Raw genomic sequence first — 11806 nt, forward strand, 5'->3', positions numbered from 1 at the left:
GAGATCATTGAGCCACTGCACTCCACCCTGGGCAACAGAGCGAGACTCTGTCTCAAAAAAATTAAATAAATAAATAAACAGTTTTGTTTACCTCAGGACTTCTCAAAAAAACTTTAATATGCCCATGTGCATGTTTAATCTCTGAGAAGAATAAAGCATGCTGTGTTTTTTTGCCAAAGGTCTAGAATTCTTCACAATTCTTTATGAATACCAGACTTGCTAGTCTGTAACTTTCTGTGTGTGAGGGAGGGAAGCCTCATATGAAATCCTTTTGGGCCCTGGCCATATGCAAGGTTGGAGTTTGTGGAGTGAGCCACCGCTTACTGGTGTAATTTGAAGGGTACCACACACACCCACAGTCTGGAAGTCTTGCGGTTGGAGTCATCCACTGGCTTAGGTCATTTTTGCAGAAACTACTAATAATCCACCCAAAGATACTGGAAAATGGTTCCTAATGAGTACACGTTTATGAAGATATCAAGAGGAATCCATTTCTTAGATTAACTTGTTATCATCTTGCAGAAGGCCAGGGCCTGGCAAATTTTGAGAGCAACAGTAGCCTGGCAACTAGAATGCTGGCAAAGCACGGAAAACAGATGTGGGCCTGGCATCCTGGGTGGTCAGTCACCAACAGGGCGGCAGCCCATGTGGGTAGGTTAGGGCACAAAAAGCAAGTGTTTGACTTCATGAGGTTGTTCATTGCAGGCCTTGCCCCACCAAACACCTCGGTGATGTCTTCTCTCTCTGAGCTATGGTGATAGCTCCACTTAAGACAAGTTCTTTTTTTTTTTTTTTTTGAGACAGAGTCTCGCTCTGTCACCCAGGCTGGAGTGCAGTGGCGCGATCTCGGCTCACTGCAAGCTCCGCCTCCCGGGTTCACGCCATTCTCCTGCCTCAGCCTCTCCGAGTCGCTGGGACTACAGGCGCCCGCCACCACGCCCGGCTCATTTTTTTGTATTTTTAGTAGACACGGGGTTTCACCGTGGTCTCGATCTCCTGACCTCGTGATCCGCACGCCTCGGCCTCCCAAAGTGCTGGGATTACAAGCGTGAGCCACCGCGCCCGGCCTAAGACAAGTTCTAATAGTCGAGCATTGTACCATGCACCTGTAGTTCCAGCTACTTGGGAGGCTGAGGCAGGAGGATCCCTCGAGCCCAGGGATTCAAGACTGCAGTGAGGCATGATTGTGCCACTGCACTCCAGCCTGGGCAACAGAGCAAGACCCTGACTCTTACAAAAAAAAAAAAAAAAAAGGACTCGTTATAGTGATCTGTGTCTAGTTCTCAACTAACAAGCCATAATTCTGTTTAATCAGGTGTAGTTCACATGTTAATCTGTGGGAATGCGTGGTTTCTGACAGGTTGCTTTCCATGACTCAGCATGCTCTGGTAGCTGATGAGCCCTGCAATGACTCCTTTTTAAACGGATTTCTAGTGTGAGAGTTCAGTTCACAGATACTAAGGTCATGAGGAGCACAAAATGTGCAATTTTGTGCATTTTGCCCTATAGTGCATTTCATTAACTGTAGGACTGGAACTTTTTGAATTCTATAGGCCCTATTCCTTAAAGAACAAACTCCCAGAATGAGAAAATAGAAAAGCTTGAAGGCAACTCCAGACGTTTTCAGTCCAAAATAAAAATGACAGGAGCAGAACTTCGCCTAAAGATCAGTAAATGAAAGGATGCTTTCAGATCCAAATTGTCTGCTTATGATACACACAGACTTTTGGCCAACAAAGATTTTATTAAGCAACTTAATAAAGATTTTTCGAAGCCTTTGCAGTGCGTCTGTTTTTTTTTTTCTCTCCATATCCCTGAGCTGCTTTTTGCCACTCTGATGCTGAGTTTTACAAGGCCGGTTGTATATTTCATACCTAAGCCCAAGTATATTTCAGATCCATCTTAAAGCTTCTGTGTACCTCAGCTGTTTCTATAGTAGACCTTCTCAGCCACTTCTCTGTGATGAGTACTACATCAACAAAATGTTGCATTAGAAGTGATGATTTCAATAATCGCGTCTTTTACAATTTAACTATGTGATAATTTACACTCTTGTATGAACTAACCAGTATTGCTTTACAGGTGAATTCATTAAATTAGTAACATCCTGGCTGTTACAGTGGCTGATAGCACTGGGCAGTATGGCTGTAGTGTGTCTGCAGGGGACAAGGAGCCTGGGTGAGGGGATAGGGGCCAAAACCCAGCAATTACTCTGCTCCCCAAGCCCTGTGTGGCTGCAGAAGTCTCCTCTGTCCAGAGAAAAGGGTACCCTTTCCCAAGTCCTTCAAAAGCATGTTATTGGCCAGCAGAGATTCTATTGAAGGCTCATCATTTTCTTCCATTAGTGTTACAATGATTTTCTTAGTTTACAGATGGTATAGTTTCTGAATATACCATTTTAATTCATATTTGAGAATAAATAAATCGGGAAATCTTTTCCTAAGGAATGTCAATGAGACTATTCCAACTCGCTCTTAGATGTTATTAAAGTGTTATTTAAGCTTCGTTTTAATATTAATGTTGACTATTTTTGCAAGTTTTAAAAATTACAAGGATGATTATAACATTGTATTTTCTTCCCAATAGCGTATTATTAAAAGTATTACCCCAGAAACACCAACAGAAATTCCTTGTGGGGGCATCCGCTTGAATGCTGTGTAACACACTCACTGAGAGGAAAAAGGCTTCTTCACAACCTCCTCCTCCAGTTCTGACAAGCCACGCCGGCCTTCTCCCCTCCAAGTGAATGAGTTTCCAGCTAAGCCTGATGATGGAAGGGCCTTCTCCACAGGGACACAGTCCCAAGAGACGATGGTGCCCAGACTCAAGGCCTCCAGCCACTTATTTCCATGGACTCCCCTGGACATATTCCCACGGTAGACTGTGACGCAGCTGAGCTGGCCTATTTTGGACGTGTGAGGATGTGAATGGAGGTGATGAAAACCACCCTATCATCAGTTAGGATTAGGTTTAGAATCAAGTCTGTGAAAGTCTCCTGTATCATTTCTTGGTATGATCATTGGTATCTGATATCTGTTTGCTTCGAAAGGTTTCACTGTTCATGAATACGTAAACTGCGTAGGAGAGAACAGGGATGCTATCTCGCTAGCCATATATTTTCTGAGTAGCATATAGAATTTTATTGCTGGAATCTACTAGAACCTTCTAATCCATGTGCTGCTGTGGCATCAGGAAAGGAAGATGTAAGAAGCTAAAATGAAAAATAATGTGTCCATGTAAGCTTGTGAGTCTGTGTATGTTGTTGTTTCAGTGTATTCTTATCTCTAGTCCAATATTTTGGGCCCATTACAAATGTATGAATCTCCCCAAATTTTTCTTACATTAACAAATTCTACCGACTGAATTGTGTATGGAGGTTATTATTTGAAGGGTACAATCACTACAACATGCTCTGCCACCACTCCTTTTCCAGCGACACTACTTGAGCCACACACTTTCCTTTAAAGGCCAGCCTCTGGCGTTTGCTGCACCTCATTGCCACCTTCCTGTCTCTCTGTGCTAAACATTCAGGACAGTGTTCCACAGGCAGATTTGGCCTATTTCATTAGTCACCGTGGCTTGGCTGTGAAGTACGTTGAAGGTGGATCTTGTCGCATGCCCCTTCAGTGTTCACCTGGCCCTCTGGTTTAAGCTCTGTCTGCCTTACGTGACTGAGTTTGACTGTCCAGGTTGCTTTGCTCGGTGAAGAGGGGGTAAATCGGATTCTCGCTTAGCCCTGGGGTATACAGATCTGGAACCCTAACCTAAACCAAGGCATCTTCACTCCAAGAGCAGTTGGAGAGTCTGGGTTAGCCTTACGTGGACCTCGCCGCTTACTGGTGGTCACGATTGTGAGCCCTCCAGATAATTTTTAAGACTGAGTCTAAGTAAGGCTGCTTGGGAAATGGTCAGCTAAGTAAATCACCTTTCATTTCACATAAAGCCCTTAATATAGATGAGTAAATTGGCCTTTGGTGTCTCGTGACTCTCAGAGGCATAGGTAGAGGAGCAAATTAATATTTGTAGCATGGGAATTCCTTATCAGAATTTTGAGGGGAATAAATCCTCATCAGAGACAAAAGGACTTTATCATCTGGCCCCCTATCACTTCAGTTCTCTGTATAAATGAAATTTAATTCTAACAACCTTATAAAAAGAAGGTCCAGACAGCAGAGGAAACGTCCTGTCCAATTCTAGGTCTCCCCCTCTTGGCCTCCTTTCCCCAGCATTGTCTACCCCGGCCCACTTCCTGCATTCTCCCCACGCCCTGCTATTTCTGATTCTTTGCTTCTCCTAGCGAGATACTTTCCTTTTATGATAGCTGCTGAGAAGTTTCCCAGAATTGCTAGAGGAAAAGAAGCGGGGAATTTAGAAATATCCCTCACTGATCTAACTCCATTATCTTCACTCTTTCATTCTTCCTGCCGCCTCATGCCCATTCTCTTTACTGTCTAGCATGCTGAAAGAAGGAAGTGATCTAAATGCCAGCGTATTCAGTGGTAAATACTAGTTGGTGCAAAAGAAAAACCGTGATTACTTTTGCACCAACCTAATAGCTTTGCAAATTTTAAGAACTTGCTTTATGAAGATATTTGGATATGGATTCTCCCCGCCCCACATACTTAGACATTGTTCAAATATACTACTTTTAAAAAAACACCTTTTCAAACAGAATTAGAGTTTTCCAAGCCTGATATTAATGGAATTGTACAGGAGCTTTGAAAATTTTCAAACTTTATTAAACTAAAAAAAAAAAAATTGAAAATCTCTGTCTGTTCCACATAGTATGCATTTATTTGACCCCTATTTATCAACACTACTATGGGTTTTTTTAAAAAAGAAAATTTAAGAGTAGGTAGGTGGATTTTAAAATAATATTTTAAAGATCTTTTACATCTGTATGTAGCATTTATAGAAAAATAAAAACTAAAAATAGAATTGAATTGTAACATTATTTAAGGACTGAAGTTAATTTTTTTTTCTTGTATCAGTAAGAAATACCCAAGAGGCCGGGTGCGGTGGCTCACACCTGTAATCCTAGCACTTTGGGAGGCTGAGGTGGGAGGATCACCTGACATCAGGAGTTCGAGACCAGCTTGGCCAACATGGCGAAACCCCGTCTCTATTAAAAATACAAAAAATTAGCTGAGTGTGGTGGCAAGCGCCTATAATTCCAGCTACTTGGGAGGCTGAGGCAGGAGAATCGCTTGAACCCAGGAGGCGGAGGTTGCAGTGAGCCAAATGTTCCATTGCACTCCAGCCTGGATGACAAGAGCGAAACTCCGTCTCAAAAAAAAAAAAAAAAAAAAAAAAAATTGCTATGCTTAGTTCCATGGAAAGCATCTTCTGAAGCTTTAAGTCTTCTTTATTTTCTGTAGTATTGCCCTTTCCCCGCTTCATTGCTTAACTGTCTCTAAATTTTAATGATATAATATTTTAAAGGTCAGATAATGCCATTAGAGGCAGAGACGAACCTGGGGGACCAAGCTAATTTCTTTGTTATTGAGAGCGCTAAAGACAGGTGAACTGGAGTTTTATTTCCTCTGCTAGAATGAAACAATACCCTCTCCACCAGGCGCAATGGCTCACACCTGTAATTCCAGCACTTTGGGAGGCCAAGGCGGGCGGATCACTTGAGGTCAGGAGTTCGAGACCAGCCTGGCCAACATGGTGAAACCCCATCTCTACTAAAAATACAAAAATTAGCCGGCCATAGTGGCATGCTCCTGTAATCCCAGCTACTTGGGAGACTGAGGTGGGATAATCACTTGAACCCGGGAGGCGGAGGTTGCAGTGCGCTGAGATTGTGCCGCTGCACTCCAGCCTGGGTGACAGAGCAAGACTCCATCTAAAAAACAAAAACAAAAACAAAAAAACCCCTCTCAGTTGGTTTAATACCACGATAGAAAAGATAAATATTTTAGGATGGAATCTTAAATATGTCTGTCCTTTTGTTTCATATAGTTGAAATCAATTCAGTATTGTTTCTACATTGGGTGTTTCAAAAACAGTCACCTTTGCAACAGAAAAGCTCTTTTGTTGAAAATGATTCACAATATATTTCAGTTGGAATGTCAGGTGGTATTTCCCTTACCAACACCTCACAGAATCTATGTCAAGCTGCTCTACCACCAATGCAAGTATTTTTTTAAAGCTACTAAAATAAACTTTCTTCACCAGCCAACTCTAATTTGGAGACAGTGTGCATTGGTGAAGGACTTCATCAGAATAAGTTTGAATGTCTACTGAACTAAGAAGAACTTTGTCGTTTGGGGGAGAGAATAGATGGCATCAGTCCTTCAATTCTGTAACTGAAGACCCCAGTTATAGTAGATAGGAACTGTGTCTAGCAATTTTTAAACACTGACAGTCCAAACAAAAATATTTGGTGAGGAAGGATGTCCCATATTTTTGCTTAAATATCATAAACAAATATGAGCATTTACTAATTTTTTAAACCGCATTTTGAAAGATTACTCTTATTTACACTCTAAAATTAAAAGTGTACTTTATCTTAAGAAAATGATATATGAAAAATTCATATTTTAAAAGATAAAATTGGGGAATTTACAGTTATTTTGTGAATGTCATTTAAACTATGATTTGATTTATATACAACTTTTCAGAATACTTTTGATTGTGTGCTGGACATATCGAAAGTTAATTTTATCTGGCAGAATTAAACCTAAATTTATTTGTATAAAAGAGTCCCCTTTCTAAAATTCATATAGTGCCCTTGTATTCATTTATGCAGTGTTTATACATATTTCAAGTTAGATTGTGAGATATTAGTAAATGATTTATGCTGTGAACTGTTACTGTAATAACTCTTAATATCATGATTTGTTGTATCATTAAAAAAACACAAAATTCTAAACTCTTAAGGTTAAAAATCTTAACCATATAGTCAAAATATTTAAACATCTCCCTAAACATCACTGCACAGCTCTTACAAAAACTACATTTAATTAGATGTATTCAATTTCCATAAAGTTAAATAAGTTAATATAATTCTTTGTAATTTGTGAAGAACTTTAGTTTATAATGTTCTTCCCCATATATTTCATGGGATCACCAGAGGTCTAGGTGACAGATGTATTTTCCCAGGTGAGGATGGGGGTGGGATGAGGAGCCTGAGGCTCAAAGAGGCTGATTGATTTGCCCAAGTTCACACACTTGGAACGTTCCAGGACAGGCTTTATGCCTATAGGTTTTCTAATTCCAACCCAAAGGTTATTTACATGTTTAGCTTTAAAATTAGCATCCATAGAAGCTTGAGAAATCCAAAGAGTATTCAACTGCAGAATGGGTTTTTTTCTAAACTGCAAGGATGTTCTATCTCATTTTAAAGTGTGATAGGGAAGAATAATTAACACAGGGGAAGAAACTGTTACTGATATATCGTTACATGTGCGCGTATCCTACAGCAGCAGTCCCCAGCCTTTTTGGCACCAGGGACCGGTTTCATGGAAGATAATTTTTCCATGGATAGTGGGGAGCAGAGGGGTATTTCAGGATGAAACTATCCCACCTCAGTTCATCAGACATTAGATTCTCCTAAGAAGCACACGACCTAGATCCCTCGCATGCATAATTCACGACAGGGTTCACACTCTTGTGAGAATCTAATGCTGCCGCTGATGGGACAGGAGGTGAAGTTCAGGTGGTAATGAGCTGGGTGGCCCAGTTCCTAACAGACCTCCTGCCCTACAGTTAGACTCTCCAGTTACCATCGCCACACTGATCTAATCCTTGCACTAGATTCAAATTAATTGATTTACATTGACTTGTTTAAAGAGGTATTAAGGTAGGGATTCCCAAAATAAAGGATAACATAAGCCAAAGACGGGTGACAAAAAGAAAGAAAAATAAGAGTGAGAAAATAAAATGGGACCAGAAATGAGGCTACATGTCACACCAGAATGACTTTCACATGTGCCGTTGGTATGCCACAAATCTGATCCTAGGCTTCGTTAGAGATAACTGTTTCATCCAGATGTGAGATGCCATTTATTATCACTAAGGCTTAGTGGTCACTCTGGGTGCTGCTGCTTTTCCAGGGATATTGTTATTATTTAAAATAAATGCTAATGTTGTCAGTGCTTTATAGAGAGTTAGGGCAACTCCAGTATTAAAGTGTAATATTTCAATTACAGGATTCTCTTTGGACTCTCAGCTCCAGTTTTGGAACATATCACTAAGTAATAACTAAAGATCTCAAAATGATTACCAGTATTTTTTTTTACACATTTTTTTTTCTTTCTTTTTTTTAGACAAAGTGTCCTGTCACCCAGGCTGGAGTGCAGTGGCGTGATCTTAGCTCCCTGTAGCCTTGACTTCCTGGACTCAAGTGATCCTCCCACCTCAGCCTCCTGAGTAGCTGGGACTACAGGCATGCACCACCATGACTGGCTAATTCTTTGCATTTTTAATAGAGACCGAGTTTTACCATGTTGCTCAGGCTGGTCTCATACTCCTGGGCTCAAGCAATCTGCCTGCCACGGCCTCCCAAAGTACTGGGATTACAGGCATAAGCCACTGCACCCAGTGACATGGTTTTTATAAACTAAAAAATTCAATATGTAAAATGATGGAGAGGATAGTTAATGCTGAGATCTGAATAAACGGACTTGAATAAAGAGTAGAATATATCTTAAAGTATAGATTCTAACTACAAAAATGAAAATGAGGGATGTGTTTCTGACAAATGAAGACATTCTCCTACGTAACCACAATTAAGCCATCATAGTTAGGAAAGTAACACTGCTACATGACTGTCAACTCATCTTTAGACCCTGTTCAATGATCTTTAGGAAAAAGGATCTAGTCCAGAATCATTTTCATTTAATTTCATGTCTCTTTTGTTTTCTTCAGTCTAGAACCATTTTCCAGTCTTTCCTTTACTTTCACGACCTTGAAGGCTTTGACGTTAATAGGCAAGTTATTCTGTAGAATGTCCCTCAATTTGATTTGTTTGAAGATCAATTCCTGCTGATTAAATCCAGGCTATGTATTTCTGGCAGGACTATCACTGGAATGGTGCTGTGTTGTTTTCCCTGCATCCTACCAGGTGGAGCGTGATTTTGATTTGTCCCCTCACTGGTGATGTTAACTTCAATCACTTGGTTAAGGTGGTGTCTACCGGGCTTTCCACTGTAAAGTTCGTTTTCTGTCATTAATATTTTGGGGGATGGAGTTATTCTGACACTGTGCAAATATCCTGTCCTCATCAATCCATTTATTTTTAAAAATAGATTCCTGTTTTATCCAATGGATTATAATCAATTTTATTCATTTATTCATTCATTCATTTTTTTGAGACAGGGTCTCGCTGTGTCGCCCGGGCTGGAGTACAGCGGTGCAATCAGAGCTCACTACAGCCTTGACCGGGCTCAACTGATTCTCCTGCCTCAGCCTCCTGAGTATCTGGGACCACAGGCGCATACCACCATGCCTGGCTAACTTTCGTATTTTGTGTAGAGACAGGGTTTCACCATGTTGCCCAGGCAGTTCTCCTGTGCTCAAGCAGTCCTCCAACTCTGGCCTCCCAAAGTGCTGGGACTACAGGCGTGAACCACAGCACCTGCCCCCATTATTAATTTTGATGCTCAATTTGTCCTATATTTAGCCAGTGAGAGAGTCCCTTCAAGCTGGTTTCTGTGTGCTTTTTGACATGTCCCCATCATTCTTGGAACAGTTCCTTGTTTTCCAGAGTGAGATGTTTCAGGACCAGCTTGTACTTTCTCTGCCACAGCTCTGAAATCAGCTATATCTCCAAGAAGCCCTGGTTCCTTTCAGTCAAGAGCATATTTAGAAACCACGATCTAGGTGTTAGGTATTCTATGGCTACTGAGTTGGCACTGATCCTCAGCCCTCTCACTGGACAGAAGTGTGTGTATACATAATTTGCATTTAGTAGTTATTTCTCTATCTTAAAAACCATGAGGTCACACCAATATCTCCAATTCCAACCCAACACTACAAAGTTCATTCTGATTTTCTTCCTTTCCATATTTATAACCCCTTTTACCACCTACCCATGTATTTTTAATATAGTTTTGCCTTTTTTCCCCTATATATATATATTACCTCTTCTCACAAGACTGAAATTCATCCAAGTTGGGTATAGCTCTAGTGTATTCATTTAACTGTTGTATTGCCTGTGCGTGTATATATATAAATAATATAGATATATATATATCATATATGATATAGATATATCATATATATCATATATGATAGATATATCATATATATATCATATATGATAGATATATCATATATATATCATATATGATATATATATATTTAGAGACAGTCTCCCTCTGTCGCCCAGGCTGGAGTGCAATGGCGTGATCTCAGCTCACTGCAACCTCCGCCTCCTGGGTTCAAGTGATTCGCATGCCTCAGCCTCCTAGTAGCTGGGATTACAGGCACGCACCACCATGCCTGGCTAATTTCTATTTCTTGTATTTTTAGTAGAGACAGGATTTCGCCATGTTGGCCAGGCTGGTCTCGAACTCCTGAGCTCAGGCAATCTGCCCGCCTTGGCCTCCCAAAGTGCTAGGATTACAGGCGTGAGGCACCACGCCTAGCTATATATTCTTTACTACTGATGGAGATTTAGGTTGTGTCATTTATGAAAAATGTATTATAGATATTCCTAGTGCAACTGTGGAACACGAGCTACAGGAAACATGCAGTGTCAGTTACTAGGTAAAGCCAAACTTTTCCCAAAAGGGTTGTGCCAGTTCACCTATTACTAGCAGCACACAAAAATTACTGTTGCTGCTGGGTGCAGTGGCTGACGCCTGTAATCCCAGCACTTTGGGAGGTTAAGGCAGGCAGATCATATGAGGCCAGGAGTTCAAGATCAGCCTGGCCAACATGGCAAAACCCCGTTTCTACTAAAAATACAAAAATTAGCCGGGCGTGGTGGTGTACGTCCATAATCCCAGCTACTCGGGAGGCTAAGGCAGGAGAACTGCTTGAATTCGGGAGGCAAAGGTTGCAGTGAGCTGAAATTGCATCACTGCACTGTAGCCTGGGCGACAGAACAGGACTATCTTAAAAAAAAAAAAGAGAGAGCCGGGCATGGTGGCTCACGCCTATAATCCCAGCACTTTGGGAGGCTGAAGAGGGCAGATCACGAGGTCAGGAGATCGAGACTATCCTGGCCAACACGGTGAAACCCCGTCTCTACTAAAAATAGAAAAAATTAGCTGGGCGTGGTGGCGGGCGCCTGTAGTCCCAGCTACTTGGGAGGTTGAGGCAGGAGAATGGCGTGAACCCGGGAGGCGGAGCTTGCGGTGAGCTGAGATTGCGCCACTGCACCCCAGCCTGGGCGTCAGAGCAAGACTCCAACTCAAAAAAAAAAAAAAAAAAAAAAAAAAAAAAAAAATATACTGTTGCTTCGTGTCCTCATCAACACTTCATATTATGACTCTTAACATTTTGCCATCCTTGTGGATGTGTAATGGTATTCACTGTGGTTTTAATCTGAACAAACTGTCATTTGCTGCTGAGTCTATTTGATATCCATATGGAAAAAAAGTCTTAACTCCTATCTTACACCACAAACAAAAATTAATTCCAAGTGCATTATAGATCTAAATGGGAAATGTAGGCAATAATGCTTTTAGAAAATGTTGTCCAGTATAACTTTCTGCAGTAGAAATGTTCTATAAACCTGCACTGTCCTATGTGGCAGCCACCAGCCACATGTTGAGCATTCGAAATGTGTAATGCAACTGAAGAACTGTATTTTAAATTTTATTAATTTTAATTAACTTTGTAAAATTAGAGA

The 11806-nt window shown here is 41.0% G+C and overlaps 1 protein-coding gene across 1 annotated transcript in view; it reads left to right on the plus strand.

The window, feature by feature from the left end:
* SLC6A4 (solute carrier family 6 member 4) overlaps window positions 1-6993 on the plus strand; it is a 39145-nt gene extending 32152 nt beyond the window's left edge. The window contains exon 14 of the mRNA XM_055256147.2: window positions 2587-6993. Coding sequence (XP_055112122.1) covers window positions 2587-2661 — 75 coding nt within the window. The 3' untranslated portion in view covers window positions 2662-6993. The remainder of the gene's footprint in view (window positions 1-2586) is intronic.
* Window positions 6994-11806: the final 4813 nt, after the last annotated feature.

Source organism: Symphalangus syndactylus, chromosome 20 (assembly GCF_028878055.3).
Source record: "Symphalangus syndactylus isolate Jambi chromosome 20, NHGRI_mSymSyn1-v2.1_pri, whole genome shotgun sequence".
Classification (NCBI taxonomy): Eukaryota; Metazoa; Chordata; class Mammalia; order Primates; family Hylobatidae; genus Symphalangus; species Symphalangus syndactylus.